Source organism: Podarcis bocagei (assembly GCF_964188305.1).
Source record: "Podarcis bocagei genome assembly, chromosome: 3".
NCBI classification, from domain to species: domain Eukaryota; kingdom Metazoa; phylum Chordata; class Lepidosauria; order Squamata; family Lacertidae; genus Podarcis; species Podarcis bocagei.
In genome coordinates, this window is record NC_138127.1 from 33,451,575 (window position 1) to 33,470,294 (window position 18,720).

Sequence of the window (18,720 nt, forward strand, 5' to 3'; positions counted from 1 at the left end):
ACAGTATTGGAAGCAGAAGGTTTTTTTATTTTCAGTATAAGTTTTTGTTTTATTTTATTTAAAAAATAAATACAGGGAGCATCTAGGCTGCATTTCGATGCTAAAATGTATGCTCCAGGCTTCTTGTACAGCCCACTAGAGGAATGCTAAGCTGTCTATATTAGCCTGTACATTTAATCAAATGTTTTACAGACAAACAAAAGGCAGCATTTACTTAAGGCAAACTAAACAACGAAATCTTCTTTAAACAAAGGAGTTGTTTACACATGCAGAGCTATTTCAATTAAATTACACTGATCCTGGAGAAATGTTGAGTTTAAAAGGTACACAAAGCTGGTGGCAGCCATGGGGGAAGAGATTCAGCTTGGAAACGGTAGTTTATGCTTACCTTTCAAAAGGTTTATTTCTGACCAAGTTTGCTTAGTGTTTGCTAAGGACCAATGTTCAAAACTATTTTGCCTATGGTTCAATGTCCTGTGGGCTTTTGATTTTTTTATAAGAGAAAATGATGTCCAATGTGATTGTATGTAAACAACAACACTGCTACCATAACACTCATTTCATGACACTGTGGATTTCAGATGGAGGCAAAACAAATATGGACAGGAAGGTAACTTCATATTTTTTAAAATAGTGATTTCCAATCTCTCTCCTCTTGACACAATCATGTAATACAATTTGAGGAGGACAACTTTTTAGGATTCTTCCAACTGGTAAGCATTTAAAGGGGTGAATGGGCTACTCAGTAGAAAAATGCATGGGTGACTTTTTGCATATGTTGGATCCTTACTTCTCTGCTTCCGTGGGAGAATGGAACAGTACAAACCATTGCATGCCTACAATGGGCTATGCACTCTGTCTAGCCAGCACTACATTTTCATCCCTGGATGACCTGGAGGTGGGTGGGAAGAGGAGCGATTTCCCCCCTAGCTTTCCCAATGGGCTCTTCCTGAACTTTCAGTTGCCTACTTATAGCACCAGTTTGGACTATGCAGACATTCACTGAGCTTAGGTGTCATGGTACTTACAGAAAATGCAATATCTATCATTTGAAAAAGCCTTATCAGCATAATTTCTCATTCATGCATTCATAGACTTTATTGCGCTAGCCAAAGGCCATGGCATCATTCACAAGGGGAACAAAAGGAAAAAAAGCAACAACCATAAAAACATTTAGCACTACCAGTGCAATAAACCACGGTCAAGTCTCATAGAAATTATTTGTTGCATAAGTTAGAATATCAGGGAAATCTCAGGTAAAATATGCCAGCTTAAATGTCCGAATCCCCTTTGCAGTTGACTGCTATTTTATCTAGCTCTTTTCTCCTGATCTTCTTAGCTGCCAACACATATAGTGCTACTTTATAAGTTACAAAGTCATCAGTATCGCTCAGCAGCCATTTCACCCTTTCCACCCTGTTAGAGTGTATTCCATTCGTAAGCAGGGGTTTTATAAATCGGTCTCTTGGATCTATATATAGTGGGCATTGCAATAAATAATGGAACAGATCCTCTACACAGGGTTGCCCACATATACAAAGTCTCTCGTCATACTGTACTTTGCCGTACCGACCATCCAACACCATTGAGGGCATTGACTGGAATCGTAATTCTGTAAAAGCGGTAATTTCTCACTACTGATACTTCTGGGGTTGCAGCTGAAAAGTAGTAATATGCAGAAGGGTTTAGCAAACCTCTCTCAGCACACCACTTCATTGCTTTAAACTGGACCCACCCCAACACCACTTTGCAATAGAAAAGATGTGTGGGCAAAGATTTGTGAGGTCAATTGTCTACCCTGATTTTCTATGTAAATCCCTGTAGCTGCCTTTGGGGGGGGATGCTAGCCACCTTCACCCTGCCCATATGCACCTTTCATTGTTGTCTTTTTAAAATTGATGTATGGGTGAATTAGTTCCAAAACTTGCTTTGACCTTTATCATTATTGGCACCATCACCTGCCACATTAACCATTACTGCATCAGAGGACACCACTTTCTGCCAGTTACTGATGTAAAACAACAAACATGCATGTGCTAATGCACAACAGGTTTCCTCTAGCAACAGAATGATGCTTAGATGCATCATAAGACAATTGAGGACAAGCATTTCCTGGTCCCAGCCACTTCATCCTTCCTATCTTGAGTTGGGTCTAAAAGAGCTAAAAAAAGAAGAACTGTGAGTGCATGAAGTATAAATGGTAAGGAAGTACAATTTGTGACACTGCACATTATTACTGATCACAGGGCATGTCTTTAAAGACATTAACCTTAGCTTCCAATTTCCTGGCTTTGTTGAGCTTGAATCAACACGAGATAGCCTTAACTCTTTTACCCCACCTACTGACCGTACTGAAATTTATGCACATAGACAGCTGTAGTGATGAAATTCTTATAGTGTAATATACAAATTCAGTGTGTGAAGGAGAGAGGGCTTTGGGCTGCACAATGTATTCTATTGGTGCTTTTTCTTTCGTTTTTCCTCACTAAGCAGATTTTTTTTTTTTTTACAAAGGAATAAGGACCTGAGCAAGCAAATCTACAATCTGCCAGCTGCAGAAATTTGTTATAGGATCTTCTGCCACACAGAGAGCTTTGCACAAATTGACAGCCGTTTACTCGTATCCAATAAGGAATAACAAACGCTTGAGTGTGTGGGTGTGTTCTACATAGTGCCTAAGGCCCACGCAGCAAATCCTCTTTCCCCTCTTATTCTGTGTTCTCTCATCCATAATATTTATTCATAGCATCTCTATCCTGGTGTGAAATCCAGCACAGGGACATTGTGAAGAAATCAGAACCGTAGCCAGATCAGCTTCTTCCATTTGCTGCTTGGAAACCCATTCACATTTTCATTCATTAGCTAAGTGCAACACACATAAATGCTTAACACATCAATGGAAAATGAAATCCTTTCGAATACTCAAAGTAGCAAATTGAGTCATTCTGCTTGCGCTCTCCAAGCCAGTCAGTCACATGTATACTGGAGCAACTAATGGAGAACATTTTTAACATATCTACTCCATTCTGTAAAAACTGATTTTGCACCTGTAGCCATCACCATAATCGGTATTTTAAAAAAGACAACCTAATATCACTTTCTTTGGTGAGGTAAAGTCCTTCCTTTCAAAAAAATGAAACAAAAATATCATATTTATTCTGCATTTCCCATAATGCTTAACTATGTTTTGTGATGCTATTAACTCTGTGCTGCTCTGTACTGACAGGATCACAGATAGAACCCTCCTTAGAAACATTGGGTTCTACAGGCAGCCTTGAAAATGACCTCAGCCAAGGTTGCTCTTATTGGCATGAATAGTAATCCATTAATATCTAGCACTGAAATGTCAGATGTCGTTGTATTGAAACGGGACAAAGGACTACTAAACCATGAATTCCTGACACCTAAGATGGAATATTCAAATGGTACCATCCTCGAGTTAGATACTGTAATGATGCCCCAAATTTGTAACCTGACGCAACCACCTTGTTTTGCCTTATGGTAGTGCAAGTTGTGGAGCAGGTATATTGTATATTCTAGCGTAATAGCAGAATCTTTTTTACAATGACACAGAATAGATTGAATACTTTGAAAGCCTGAAAGTTCTATTATTTTCATGCTAAGATAGTAATTCAAATTCCAAATTTTAAATCAGGTTTTACCGTATTTACTTGAGTCTAATGTGCCATCAAATCTAATGCACACCTTAATTTTCACAACATAATTTGGTCAAAAAAAAGGTGAGCATTAGATTTGAGTAAATATGGTATTTTAAGTGAAATTCTTTTGGGTTGAAAGGCACATGTGTTGAATAAAACAGCCACATTTCTTTGTGTGTGATTATATTATATTATATTATATTAATACAGAAGATGCTCCAACAACTAGCAACAGAAGCATTAAATCATGTGAAGTAACTTCAATGAAAGGCAGAGTTTTAAAGTTTCTGAAAAATTTGAAGCCAAGGGGGGGAAATCGAAAGTTTGTGGAAAAACTAAAATATATGCAGTACTTAATTTTTAAAAATCAAACCAAAGCTTACTTTACTGCTTTAAGAATGTAACATTTATCATTTACAACTCAGAATATGAAATTGTATTATTTGGCATATTTATGGAATTTACAGCTACAAGTACCTAGTTTTGTTAATGCAAAATTGTGACTATACTCAGCAGCAGTCAACTTCCTTCTGTTAGCCGTGGTTAGAGTTCACTTTCTATCCAAACTTCCAGATATTTCATCTTAGGTTTGACACCCACAAAAGGGTTTGGTTTTTTTGCAGTTTTGCTCCTACCGTCTAATGTTTTTATTCTTCAAGCACAGCTGCTGTTTCCTGAACTGCTGGAGGGAAGAGCTGAAAAGTTGGCCGTAAGGAAGAGGCCAAGTCAAAGGAAAAGAAGAAAAGGACAGTTGCTTCTAATATCACCAAGCTAGACCAAAGGTCACCAGAAGGTGGTAAGCAGCAATTCACAAGCAAGCAACTCATGAAGATGGCAGAACCTTCTGGGTGCAGAAATTTATATTGGATTTGAGTGCTATGTATGTCAGAATTCTCATTCCCTAACGCTGGAGATCATATTTCATTCCCACTTGTGTTTTCCCAAATTTCCTCTCTAGCTTTTTCTGCCCCCCCCCACCAGCCCTTCATATCTCCATTTAAAGCAGATGATATACTATGTAAAAAACATATCTGTGATATCACGGGTGCCCTATATTTGTCTATATACAATTATTTAAGCTGGGCATTCAGAGTCTTATTAATTGTGCAAAGAATTATATGAGATAACAGCAAATGAAGTGCTCTTTTTATAAGGTAATCATCGTTTACAGGTAATTACTATTCTGTCAAAGCTGCATGAAGATGGTAAGCAGATTTAATTAAGGAAAAATAAAAAAATAGAATTTATTACACAAGCTGACATATTTTGAAAATACGTATCTCTCTTGTCACAACATGCATCACTGGATACTTTCTTCAATAGACATATTCATTATAGTCAGCAAATTAAAACAATTAATTTATATTTCAGTGGAATGGTACTTAAATGCCCAGTGCTAAGATTTTCTGTTCAGGATAATAAATCCACATATCCACAACCACCAATTACCTCTGAGAATGAAAAGACATGTGCACATAAAGCTGACCCTTCCAGTGAAGTGAATGGGAAGCCTGGACGAAGACTGCATAAGCTATAATAATGCATAACTGATTTGCAATTTGTCTGAGTTCTATGTCTATGTGCCACAAGGATAGATCATACGCCACATTTTTAAGCCAATAGTCTTGTCCACATGCACAACCAATTTCTTCCAATGATTAAGTAAAAAATAGAAATATTCCTTCAAAACCCCCAAAGCATACCAAATTACAAAATTCTAATCCACTTGCCAGGCCACGTTCAATATTCTTGGAAAAGGAAAATCTAAAACCTTTTTTCTCCAGTCACATCTGCACCTTTTTTGGGGGGGGGGAGGGAGGGAGGGACGGAGGGAGTTAAGGTCAATTTCCTTAGAATATTCAATATTTTGTAAATAATTAAATATTTATAGTGTTTCAGAGAATTCTTTTCAACGGCAACAGTTGTTCACAATAACTTTCTCCTGAACTTTTAGCCCCGTAAGGTTAGCATTCAGGAAGCTCAGCTGCTATCTAACAAACTTAATTAATCAAAAAGTCATTTCCGAGCAGTAACTATGAGTAAAAGTGCTTCAAGTGTGCTAGCAAGCCTACAAGTTAATCAAAATGCTAATGCAGTACAAATTAAAGTTGTGATTAACATTTCACAGTAGCTGCTTAAGTGAATTGATCACACAAATGGGTTAAGCATTAGTCATTTTCTCCAGTGCCAACTGGGAAAAGATTTGTCATGAGTTTTGGGGAGGGGGAGAGAATTGTACATAAGGAGAGAACCATATCATCAAATTGTCACCAAATATACTACCACATAGCAGTACTTACGGCTACCTGGGGTTTTTAAAAACAAACATGTGGGGAAAAAAGCTTAGACAGATGGAAAGTAACTCTGTATTGGCAATTAAGATTTTTTTTTTTTTTAAATGACAAGCTCATTTGAATTTATTAGCTATGCACCAGAGGTACACGGAAGAATATTCACATTTACCCCCTCTACCAAGTGACTTTTTAAAAAGGCTAAGGTATCTGAAAGACCCAGGAATAATTATTTGCACATGGAAAGTTTGAAAACGGACAGTAATAATGACCAAGTGATTCCAAAAGCGAAACATGTAGCTAGACACCCAAACGCGATGGGGGCCACAGAAGAAAGATGTATGGTGAAAACTGGGACTCTGGATTGAATGGAAGGGCTTTTACTTGCCAAATCCACTTTTGGATTGAAGTCATGACTTTCCAAAATTTCTAAGATGACGATCAAGTTTTTGAGGAATTAAATTGGCCCAGAAATATTGCACCATTAGAGCAAACAATTATTGAACAAATAGACAACACACTAGGTGCAACATGCACATCAGGATGCGTATCTTACACTATATTAATGACAAAATTAGCAGAGGGCGAGCCGTGTTGATCTTTTGCAGCAAAACCCACCATAAATACTAACAAATGTACTTAATATGTTATTACGCTTGTGCCTTTGTGGCATGCCTTAAGATGCATGAAGAGAAATCTTAGTTGGATGGTATATAAAGGAGAAAATTGTAAGGTGGAAGTTGACTGGCAATGAGGTGCAAAAATGACAGCCAGTGAGAAATTAGCAATAGAGGCCAGGCAACAAAGTAGTGACAGAGGTCAGGCTTATTATTTCTCTCAAAGTATAATTGGATGGACTTAGTATTTTGTCCGAAAATTACACTGTGTGTGAAACTGCTATCTCGATATAGTCTGTGGGCACTATTCCAACTACTGCATTCTGTCACTGTATTTTCATTTGCGCAACGTGACTCCTCCCCCTCCCCCTGCCCATACCCTTCCCAGATCTTCTCCAGAGGATTGAGAGGATGCCCTAATACAGATAAATGGGGTGTGCTGGGAGAGGAGAGCAGGAGAGAGGTCCTGTGCTCAAGGAGAAATCCTTGTGCTGATGGAATGAGAGGTTTAGTGCCATATTGGATTTCACCGTCAGAATGGTTTCTCATTTGATATGGGGTACTCAGATGGGTATGTTGAAAGTACAACACACATGTGAATTTGCCTACTAATAAAAGGGTAGGTATGCATAAACAGCTGAATTTCTCTATAAAATATATGCAAGTGGAAGCAGGAAAATAAATGAATTCCTACTTCCATTTATTACAAGGGGCAACACAATTATTTCTATCCATGCCTGCCTTTCACAATGATGGGAGTTTTCATCAAATGAGAAGCTGATCTAAAGTTTTCCCCCCTCCTGTGCGTGTGTATAGTAGGTTTTCTGATTCGGATGAGGCATTAAAAAGTCATAAAAACCATGGAGTTGCATGGCAGTGCAAAGTCAAGGCATAAACACCTCCCTTAAGCAGTCAAGAAATACAATTCTAACATCTGAAGCCTTCTCTTCTCTCAATGTACAGGTACCCTACTGAGATGTGCTTAACTCATCCATGGGTAAACACTTCTCAAAGGTTAAGACCGAGCACCATGACAGCCTCGCTACTTGGCAATGGTAAAATATTTTATCAACAATTCTACAAGTGGAGGCTCATTGCCAATCAAAATGCAAAACGGGCAACTGTCAGATTATTTCTCAGAAGAAGTGATTGCCCTCCGAGTGAAGAACTGAAAGGTATTACTACTTCAATTACCTATTTCAATTAATACAAATTCAAAAGGCGGTTTCAAACAGCAGAATGAAAACTAATCACTGAACTTGCTGTAATAAAGCATTTGACGCAAAGAAGGAATGAGTGATTTCACATATTCTGGTACAATACTAATAATATGATGGCTTAAAATTACTGAAGCTAACTTTTCAGCACCCCCCCCCCAAAGAAAGTCTTTTTAAACTATTGCCATGCAATTGCTCAGCAATACAGATCAGAAACCATGCACAGTATTATTTTTAACACTATTTAACATTCTTTTTAACACACATTGTTTGGGGGGGGGAACTACTCAGGTACTTTATTGTGCTACTGGCTGTAAACAATGCTGAATTCCATAGTAAAAATGTAGACTTCTAAGCAGCTGAATCAAAGAATAATGAAAATGTAAGTTCTTGGGTGCTTAAATGCACAGAAACATTAATGACTTGCTTTAGGCTTAATATGAAGCCAGTAAAAGACCAATAAATAGATTTCTCCTATTCAGCATCCCCTGAGTATGGCTAGCACACGTAGCAGAATAAAGTGATAGAACAGACTGTATCAATGTCAGATGCGAAATGGGGAATACAATTTTGAATGCTCCACTGTACAGAAGCACTCCCTCAAAGTTTTAAAGGAGAGCAAACCCTAGTATATCAGAAAAATGTTTCCACTATAGCTCATTCTCTAATAGGATTTCTTTTTTAAAAGCTTTTTAAAAGAAGTTATTTTTTTTACAGCTAGTAAAGTCTTAAAAAATGTGATCCCCCTATCTGTGAACTGAAATAGTACAATCTATGCTAACACTTCATACTATTTTATTCTGTTGAATGTGCAGATCAGATCCAGTCTAATGTTTAAACACAACATTATCTTGTTTCTGTTAATCAGCCTTCTCCATCTGGTGCCCTCCAGATACTATAAAAACTCCCATTAGCCCCAGTTTTAATTGTGCTCAATTGAAGGGACAATTGCTGTCACTGGAAACTGAGCAGCCAGGGTTCCAACTGGTGAGGAGATTTCTAATTGTGTTCAATCACACGTGCTTACAAACCTTCTTCATATGTTTGTTCTAGTTACGCAAATATCTGAAGAGCAGCCTGTGCATTCCATTCTGTTGAGGGTGGGGCTTACATCCACTTCCTTGTCCCCATGTGTGTCTGCCTAATCACAACTTCTGTGGGATCAACGTGGACTTTGCTTACATCTCAGTCCTCAATTAACATACTACATTCTTCTTCTTCTTCTGACATTCCCTGCATAATGGAACCATTAAAGTCTACCTGCCTCACAGGACTGTTGTGAGGATGCACAAAGTAAGAACTGCAAAATACTTTGTACAGAAAAGTGCTAGAATGCTATACTAATGCAATCTCTGTGCATTCTTGGATCCGTATTATGACAGCTCTCAATAGCAAACCAGGCAAGTGATCATAAAAGAGTGCAACTGTACCTGACATATTCTAATTGACTGGTCTAACACCGTCTTGGTATCAGTGACATAATCCGGGCACGGTAACACAGCGTGCTCAAAATGGGCTTGCATCAGAAGATGGGTTTTTGTGTGTGAACTGTCAAAAGAATGCGGATTGACTTCAACGGGGACATGTTTGGCCAGTTCACTGTTCATTTGATCTTCATTATGTCGTACTGGAAGGTCTGCATACTCTTCAGCATCCTTAATAATAAAAAAGGGGGGGGGGTGGAGAGAGAAAGAGAAAAAATGTTAGTGCAGAAAACATGATGGCTGTGATCTACAGGACTGTGAGTTTGCTTCTGCAGATTTTGTTGCTGTTCCTTCCCTTCACAACAGCCATTGTGTCCTTCAGTAAGCTGCTCACAAGGGCAGGGTTACCCTCTGGATGGCATCTGATGTACTGCAAGAGGCTGTAACTAGAAGCAGACATTGGGCAAGTTCCACATGTGTCCTGAAAGCTCTCCTGCCAGAGGTGGGGGCAGAAGAGGTCTCACTGAGAAGAGCAGTGCTTGGGGAAGAATGGATAGTGTTTACACTATTCTACTATTTTTGCATTTACTACGAAAGCTAGCATGTTTTCCACCAGAATGTTCAAGGGATGATTAAGTAAAAAGAAAAGAAAGTCTAAAAATTTAAATGGATAATAAGGGAGAGGATTTGCTGAATTAATAATTGGAAACTGGAATACAGAAAGGGGAGGTATGAGGAAGTTGGGGAAGTAAGTTACAAGAAAATAAGGGATTGAAATTATACTTGTTTGTTATTATATAATTTGTGAAACTTTAATAAAAATCTTTTAAAAAAACAAACCAGAATGTTCAAGGGAGAGCTTTGCAATGGCAAAATCAATACTTTCAAAATCAAACAATTTCAAACAATTAATATGGTCTGGTTTTCCATCATTTCTTGAACTGTAGATCTCTGGGACAAAACGGCTACATTTCTCACAAATCCATAGGAATTAAATGTTTGCCCAGATGAATCCTCCTTCAAGCCCCACATCCCCAAGAAGCTGTAAATACATTAGCCAAACTTCAGATGTTCCTAAAAGACAACCCACTGTTAGTATTCAACAAAACTATTCACTTCTGATTATAAACAATATCACATGTTGTAGCAATGCTACTGCCCAAAGGTAAAAGGATGTTTAGGAAAACTTCGAAATAAAGTTTATGTTTCTTTAAAAAAATCATGCTCTTTAAGCAGGTTTCTTTCTTCTTCATCATAAAAAGACTGACTGAAGACAACTGCTAACTAATCCTTGATGTCTCTGCCAGATCTCTTGTGAAAACTGTGGTCATTTATTTTCTGAACCTAAAGGTCACCACCATTTTAAGCCCTATTGAATTCTGCATGTTTGCCTCACTCTTATTTAACTTGCACCCTTTTAAAGATATTTTAAAGAATATTTACCAAGGAGATTTCCCCCCTCCCACTCAATACGGCCTAGCAGCTACAACTGGGAGACAGATCGGGATGGTGGGGGAGAGGCTGGAGTAGGGGAGGCAGGGTCAGAGGAGTAGCTGCAGCTTAGCTGGTATTTCTGCAAAAAGAAAATAGCTCCCCAGACTCCTTCCCTCCCCCTGCAAATACAACCTGTTTTATTTACTTCCAAAACACTCCTCTTGTTTCAAACAACTTGCCTACTTCATTTCCTGTGTGTGATGGATGATTGTAAGTGAAGTTCATTTTCTTATCTGCATCATGTAAGTAATTAAAGGAAATTGAGAATGGGCACTGAAGCTTTTATACAACTGGGAATGAAGCTGAATGGAGGGCACCAAGGTCAGCACAGTCCATTATATTTTTATGCGAGAGGCCGGTCTGTCTGCCCTGTCCCTGTTTGTTTAGTGTAGGCAGGACAGACTGCTAACTGCAAATCTGTGCTTCTGATTTGCCCAGCTGTCCTTGAATAAAGACATCTCCCACTGCAAATGTTAAATGACAGTGATTGACAACCTGATGATGAACTCTGCTTGTAACCCCCTGCTACTGTTTTCAGATTGCACAAGGAAAGACAGAATAAAGAAACATCCTCCATAATCAAATCAAATAGGCCCGGCTGTTCACTCTGTATTTTTCATTTGGGTTTCCCTTTTCAGTACAAACCTTATCCTAGTCTGCAAATGCCGTGGGTTCAACAATGGCAGTCTAAGCACAAAAATATTTTGTTTCATTAGAGTATTGATTTCAACAAAAAGTTGGCAATAAAATGACTTTCAAAACCCAAGGTACTGAAGTTTACAATTTTAGGGGAAGAACAGACAAGAACATCCTTCCTTGTTTTCTCTGATGTTGCTTTGTGTCCTATCATTTAGGACACAAATGAAGTTGAAAGTTGAACAATTCCAAAAGCTGGAAGCTCTTTGATAACTCCCCTTGGAATAACATACAATTCTCCCATAGTGTCAATATTTTGTCCAGAGGCAGGGAAAGTTAGGCAACTGAAGGTAGATGCCCTGGAGACATTTAACACTCACTTTGCTTCTTCACCACCCTCTCCCCCTTCTTTCTTTGTCAGGCTGAATGGAACCCAAGGGCCATTAATTAAGCAGTCACCAAGTTTACTGTGTGGAAGTTCTAACCTACAGCACTCTGACTACACAACCCATCACCTTTCTATAGATTTCCAAATGCCTGAGGACTGAGTTGACTCACCATGTGCCAGAAGGACATCCCAGTGGCCACACTACATTTTTTAAAGTCACCATCATATGTTAATGGGCATCCAAGTCCATCTCTACTAGTCACTGCTCAAAAGGCAGCGGTGAGTAGGAAGTAATTCATGATTGTCTACCAGATGTGCTCATCCAAGCATTTTCAGGTTCACCCCAAAGTGACTGAGGAGTGATTCTCCTCAGTTTACTCAGTAACTAAATAAGGTCAGTTTGGAATGATTCATGAAAGAATGCAAAAGGGGAGGATCAGTGCAGAAAATAATAATTGAAATATGGGCGAGAAGAAGAGCACACTGAAGATGACATAGACCCAAATGAGGATAGGAATAAAAATATAAAAATGGGCTTCCAACATCCTAGCTTACAATATTTGCACTTTCATTTTCACTGCTAATAATTGACCACAAAACCTAGATTAGCACGAATCTTTCTATCAACTGTGGAACCTTAGATAGGGAGTCTATGGTTCTTCAAATATTGTGGGTTACAGCTCCCATAATCACTGACCATATGCTATGCTGGCTGGGCCTGATGCAAGCTGGAGTCCAACAACACCCCATGAGGCACAGGTTCTCTGCCATTCCTTTATTAGAGGTTTCACAAATGCCCTCCAAAGCATCATCTTTTTTCAACCTTGCCTGTGATGCCTAGACAGGCTCTCAAATGATTTGGTGCTTGCTGAGAGTGATCACGCCAAAGACCTTAGCTGGTATCTTAAAATAAAGGAAAGGAAAACAAAGAGGCAACAAGAAAGGATAAACCACTCTCCCTAAAGGTACAAACAGCACATTGTTTAATAGAGTCAAAGCAAGAGAAAGCACATGACATGCACATTTATCCCTTAAAACCCTTACAAATTTATATGACACATTCGTATCTGTCCTCAGTTTGAGGGCTGTCCTCACTGTGCTTGAATATGTGCCAGAACAAGCAAAAATTTGTTTATGTGCTTCTAAAACTTCAAAATCCATGTGCAATATAAAGTTGGAACCGGAAGGCGAATCTTTTTTTATGGACTAGAAATAAACTCCTCTGAATAGAAAGTTGTCAGAAGAATTAACTGATACAGACCTAATTTTAACCAGCGGTACTACTTGGTGCCACTGGAACAGTGGCATTTCCTTTTGCTAAGTTTGTTTGCTGCTCATAAATCTGTGCCTGACTTAATTCCATCTGCTTTCTAGTACACATATGTATGGGCTTATAAATCAAGCTTGCACTTAATGTGCTGTCCAAGAGTTGAATGATAAAGTATTGGATGGTAATATGAAGTATTGCTAGTGAATGGGAGTTTTGTGTCAGATGTTTGATGACAAGGGTGGAAAACAGCAAAATCCAAAATGCGCTGTCTTGTTTTGCTTCCTTTCCTCTGAGATAATAAAAGTGAGATCGTACATGTAAAAGCTATTACAACACATTTCTCACTTGCTTTTCTGCTGGGTGGATTGTGCACTGTGTGTGCATCTAGGGGGCAATTGTATGCAAAATGTCAATTGGTTCATGCCTGTACGCAGGTCATACGCAGTTTCGTTTGTGCCAAAAAACCGAGCAACGGATTAGAATTGAGCTTTCTCTCAGTGGTTTATCCTTTCTTGTTGCCTCTTTGTTTTCCTTTCCTTTATTTTAAGATACCAGCTAAGGACCCTGTAACACTTTTCCCACAATAATCATCTCCTTTTAGGCTTTAGGCCTTGATCCACCCACATACCCTTATGCTAATTGGAAGGAGCGGGTTGGATTGAGTGTAGGTGTCCCTCCATGAACTTCTGCAGACTCAGATGGCCCCCTGTGAACCACTAAACATGCAAGCAGATGTCAGGCTTGCTTGTGGTAAGCCACAAAATAAGGTATTCTGAGGGTAAGTCTGAGCTGGCCTGTCTCCACCTTGTGCAGCAGCTGCAGCTCTGTAGAGCTGCAGTGGTGGTGGTGAGGAGTTAAGACTACTCTGTTAGTAAATGTGCTCTAACAATTGCTGTTTGACTGGCTGCGTCTCAGACTAATATAACATTTCTGGGGGTTGATGAGACTGTGTGAATACAAAGGGATGTTAGATTATGCTTAGTACACTTTTAGTCAGTGGAATGTTCAGAGATTAACAGCCTGACATCATTAACAGTCAGAGCCAAGTGTGGCCATCCAGAAGAAAGTAGGCCATTTGGCGTTATGTACGTTTTCCTCAGGCACTTGTGATTTTAAAACTTCCTCTTGGATACATCTTTGTACCCCAGCTACTTAATTAAACACTGGCGTTATGTGCATGCTGGATTAATCACAGCTAAAGAAACAGCAAAGTGTATCTCCATTGCAATTTGAGAATTTGAAGCAGTCACACAATCATCACTGATAGGATGAGTTGTGACAAAGCCAGCTCTTGTTGGTTTCCCCCTAGAAGTGAGTTTGAAAGCTGCTCTGAAACCTTATTGATTTTACGCTTCAGCTGCCTGGCTCTGTTGTGAAGCCTTTCTCTTTTTAGCGAGGTCATATTGACCCAAAATATTCCCCAGTGTCCAGTGGCGTAGCGTGGGTTGTCAGCACCCGGGGCAAGGCAAGTAATTTGCGCCCCCTAACCTGTGGATTTGCGCCCCCTAACCCGTGGATTTGCGCCCCCTAACCCCCAGATGTTGCACCCGGTGTGGCCGGCCCCCCCTGCACCCCCCACGCTACGCCACTGCCATTGTCTGACATATCTTGACCCCTTATCTAGCACCACCTTTTCATCCATGCATTAAGAATCCACTCCTGGTCCAATATGTAGAACAGGTAGCATTTCTATAAATCGAGTGTTGAACCTGTGACCTTCCTGATGTTGCTGGACTTCATGACAGAGATGCGCAAGCTTGCACATGACATGGGGAAAGTGGAAAGGGAGATGCTAGAACTTGGGGACATCAAATGAAGCAGAATGCTGAAATATTCAGGACATACTGTACAAAAATATTCAGGACATACTGAGGTTTTTTTTTACAATCAAGTGGTGTATAAATTTTATGAAATGAAATAAATTCAATGATTTATGATATTCTGCAGCACAGTTGACATTAAATACAATTGACCTTTTGCATTCCTTAAAAAAGAGGGGGGTCCATTAAAAATGTGTAGATTTGATATCACTAAACATCACTAGCAGCAAGATATTTCTCTCATGAATACACTACTTTGACATGTGCATACTCTTCTTTTCTGCACTGGTAGAGTTTTAAAATGAAACTTGCATCCTAAAATTACATAGATCTAAAACTGCATACATCTGTTGGCAGTGTTGACCTCAAATTCCAATTTAAACATAAGTGAAATCTGAAATCTGCCAATATTTCAATCTCTTGGTAAAGAGGACACTTTTGTACCTTCAGTAGTGGAAACAAGCTCCAGGAATGTGAGAGACTAATTTGGTTTGGCTTAAAAGCCTCAGTGTTACAAATTAATCAGCTTGGTCCGAAAAGTCTAGAACTCATTAACTTTAAAGGCTTTGCCGGTTCTCATAGCTGAACTTAAGTTTTAGCATAAATAAGGCTTTCTTTTGTCACCTGCATCTTCATGGCATCCCACATCTCTTACTCACAGCCTGATCCAGTGCATATTTGCTCATAATTGAGTTCAATGGGACTTATTCCCTAGTTAGCCTGCATAGGATTACAGTCCTGCAGTGTAATTCTAGCATGCCTACTTGGGGGTAAGACTCATTGTATTCAAGCGTGCGAAGGAGTGCAGCCTTAGCCTACTATGAAATGTGTTACCTATTAGCTTTTTATATTTTTGAGCTAGTGTGCTACATTGAATGCTTCGTTTTATTTAAATCACTGGAATAGAAGAATAATCTTACTGAAATAAATAAGAGCTTACATGTGATACCTATTATTTAATTAATTTCACAGTGACTTTTTTTCCCAGGCTGTTAAATAAAAGAAAGCAAGCCATGTGTTCTCAGTCCTTCAGATACAATGGAAGGAATTCAACATCACACTAGGGCAATCGTTCCATCGGAACAAGTATTTTGGAGAATCTCCCATCTTCCCCCCCCCACCCCCCGCTGTGCTGCTCTGGGGCCAATTTCAGGGGCATTTGCGGGGAGAGGAGGGAAAGCCCTCTTACACAAGAGGAAGTCCTTGATCAGCGCTTCTGCTGATGGGACTCAGTTGAGTGCCACACAATGCATCAATAAATTTGCCTTTGTTTGTTGGGAATATGTTTGCATAGTCATAATTTAGAATTAGTCGTATTAGGGATTTTAGGTTAGGCCTTTTAATTTTACTACTGACTGGTTCCAGTGTACCTTTTAATCAGTCTTTTAAAAATTGTGCTAACTTTTAGTAAACAAAACATTTTAATTGACAGGCAGTGCTTTTTTCTGGGGGTACTCAATGATACACAGTACCAGCACCTCTTTTTTATTTTTTTTTATTTATTTTTTAATAATAATTTTTTATTGCTTTTTTTCCAAGGTCAGAATACATCGTCAGTAACACAACAAAAGCGGTTTTACAAAGAAAAGAAGAAATTATAGAAGAAAATTCACTTTTTCAAATCAATTTTCATGATCAACCGGACTTCCCCACGTCCTCCATCCCCTGCTTTCTTTACAATAAAAATAAACAGCAAATTAATACCTTATTTCATATGTTTTTGTGTTTTCATTTAGTTATATAGTCTGCAATTTATGCTTTTATAAATCATAACTTAGTTTCCATCATTTACCAATCTCAGTACTGAAGCATGTTTTTCCCAAAAGCTTAGCAAATTCTCAACATTCATATAACTTGTAGTATTTTTGTAAATAGTCCTTAAATTTTTTCCAGTCCTCTTCCACTACTTCTTCTCCCAGGTCTCGGATTCTGCTTGTCATTTCGGCTAATTCCATATAGTCCATCAGCTGCGAATGCCATTCTTCCAGCGTGGGTAACTCCTGTGCCTTCCAATATTTGGCTATAAGAATTCTTGCTGCTGTGGTTGCATATAAAAAGAAAGTTCTATCTTTCTTTGACACTCTCTGGCCCACAATGCCCAGGAGGAAGGCCTCTGGTTTCTTATGAAAGGTATACTTAAACACCTTTTTCAACTCATTATAAATCATTTCCCAAAAAGCCTTCACCCTCGGGCATGTCCACCAGAGATGAAAAAATGTCCCTTCAGCCTCCTTACATTTCCAACATTTATTATCAGACAAATGATATATCTTTGCAAGTTTGACTGGGGTCATGTACCACCTGTATACCATTTTCATAATGTTTTCTTTTAAGGCACTACATGCCGTGAATTTCATACCGGTGGTCCACAACCTTTCCCAGTCTTCAGACATAATGTTGTACCCAATGTCTTGTGCCCATTTTATCATAGCTGATTTAACTGTCTCATCTTGAGTGTTCCATTTAAGCAGCAAGTTATACATTCTTGAAAGCACTTTCGTCTTAGGTTCAAGTAGTTCTGTCTCTAATTTTGATTTTTCCACCTGGAAACCAATTTTTTTATCTTTTTTAAAAATCTCTAAGATTTGGGCATAATGAAACCAATCTCGCACCTTTCCTTTCAATTTTTCAAAACTCTGCAACCTCCAAGTATCACCATCTCTTTCTATTATCTCACAGTATTTTACCCAGCCACTCTCCATATTCCGTAGTTTTATGGCCTTAGCCTCCATCGGTGATAACCACCTCGGAGTCTTACTTTCAAGTAAGTCCTTATATTTAGTCCAGACGATGAATAGAGCTTTCCTGACAATATGGTTTTTAAACAGTTTATGAAGCTTTACCTTGTCGTACCACAAATATGCATGCCACCCAAAAGCATTACTATGCCCTTCCAGATCTAGGACATCAGTGTTTTCTAACAAAAACCAGTCCTTCATCCAGCAGAAGGATGCAGCTTCATAATACAGTCTTAAGTCCGGCAGGGCAAACCCCCCTCTTTCCTTTGCATCTGTTAATATCTTAAATTTTATTCGGGGCTTTTTGCCCTGCCAGACAAACTTCGAAATATCCCTCTGCCACTTTCCAAAACATTCCACTCTGTCCACGATCTGGAGGGTTTGAAACAAAAACAACATTCTTGGCAATACATTCATCTTAACTGCTGCAATTCTTCCCGACAAGGAAAGTTTCAATCTTGACCAAGTTTCTAAGTCCTTTTTGATTTCCGACCAGCATTTTTCATAATTATCCTTAAATAAATTCAAATTTCTCCCAGTCAAGTTAACCCCCAGGTATTTCACTTTTGTAACTACATTTAATTCTGTTTCCTTCTGGAACCCGTCTATTTCTGAAGGTGTCAAGTTTTTTGCCAAAACCTTGGTTTTTTGTTTGTTCAACTTGAATCCCGCCACCCGACCAAACTCAGAAATTAGTTCTAAAGCTCTTTTTGTGCTGGCTTCTGGCTCCTGTAATGTCAAAACCAAATCATCTGCAAAGGCCTTCAATTTGTATTGTTTTTCTCCGACCTGTATTCCTTCCACCAGCTGATCCCTCCTAATCAAATTCAGCAACACCTCCAGGACAGAAATAAATAACAAGGGTGATAGGGGGCACCCCTGTCGTGTCCCTTTTTCAATTTTAAACTCCTCTGTCACCACACTGTTTACTATCAATTTAGCCTTTTGTTCTGAATAGATTGCTTCGATACCATTTTGAAACGCCCTTCCCACTCCCATCCCTTCCAAATTTTTCTTCATAAATTTCCAAGATATATTGTCAAAGGCCTTCTCCGCGTCTATAAAAATCAAAGCTGCTTTCGTATTCATATTTGTCTGTAGTAACTCCAAAACATCAATAATATTCCTAGTGTTATCAGACAAATGTCTACCAGGGAGAAAGCCTG

General features: G+C 38.9%; 1 protein-coding gene across 1 annotated transcript in view; it reads right to left on the bottom strand.

The window, feature by feature from the left end:
• Positions 1–18,720, bottom strand: part of ASCC3 (activating signal cointegrator 1 complex subunit 3) — a 234,161-nt gene that overhangs the window by 22,605 nt on the left and 192,836 nt on the right. Inside the window, exon 37 of the mRNA XM_081186537.1 lies at positions 9,215–9,439. Coding sequence (XP_081042663.1) covers positions 9,215–9,439 — 225 coding nt within the window. The remainder of the gene's footprint in view (positions 1–9,214; positions 9,440–18,720) is intronic.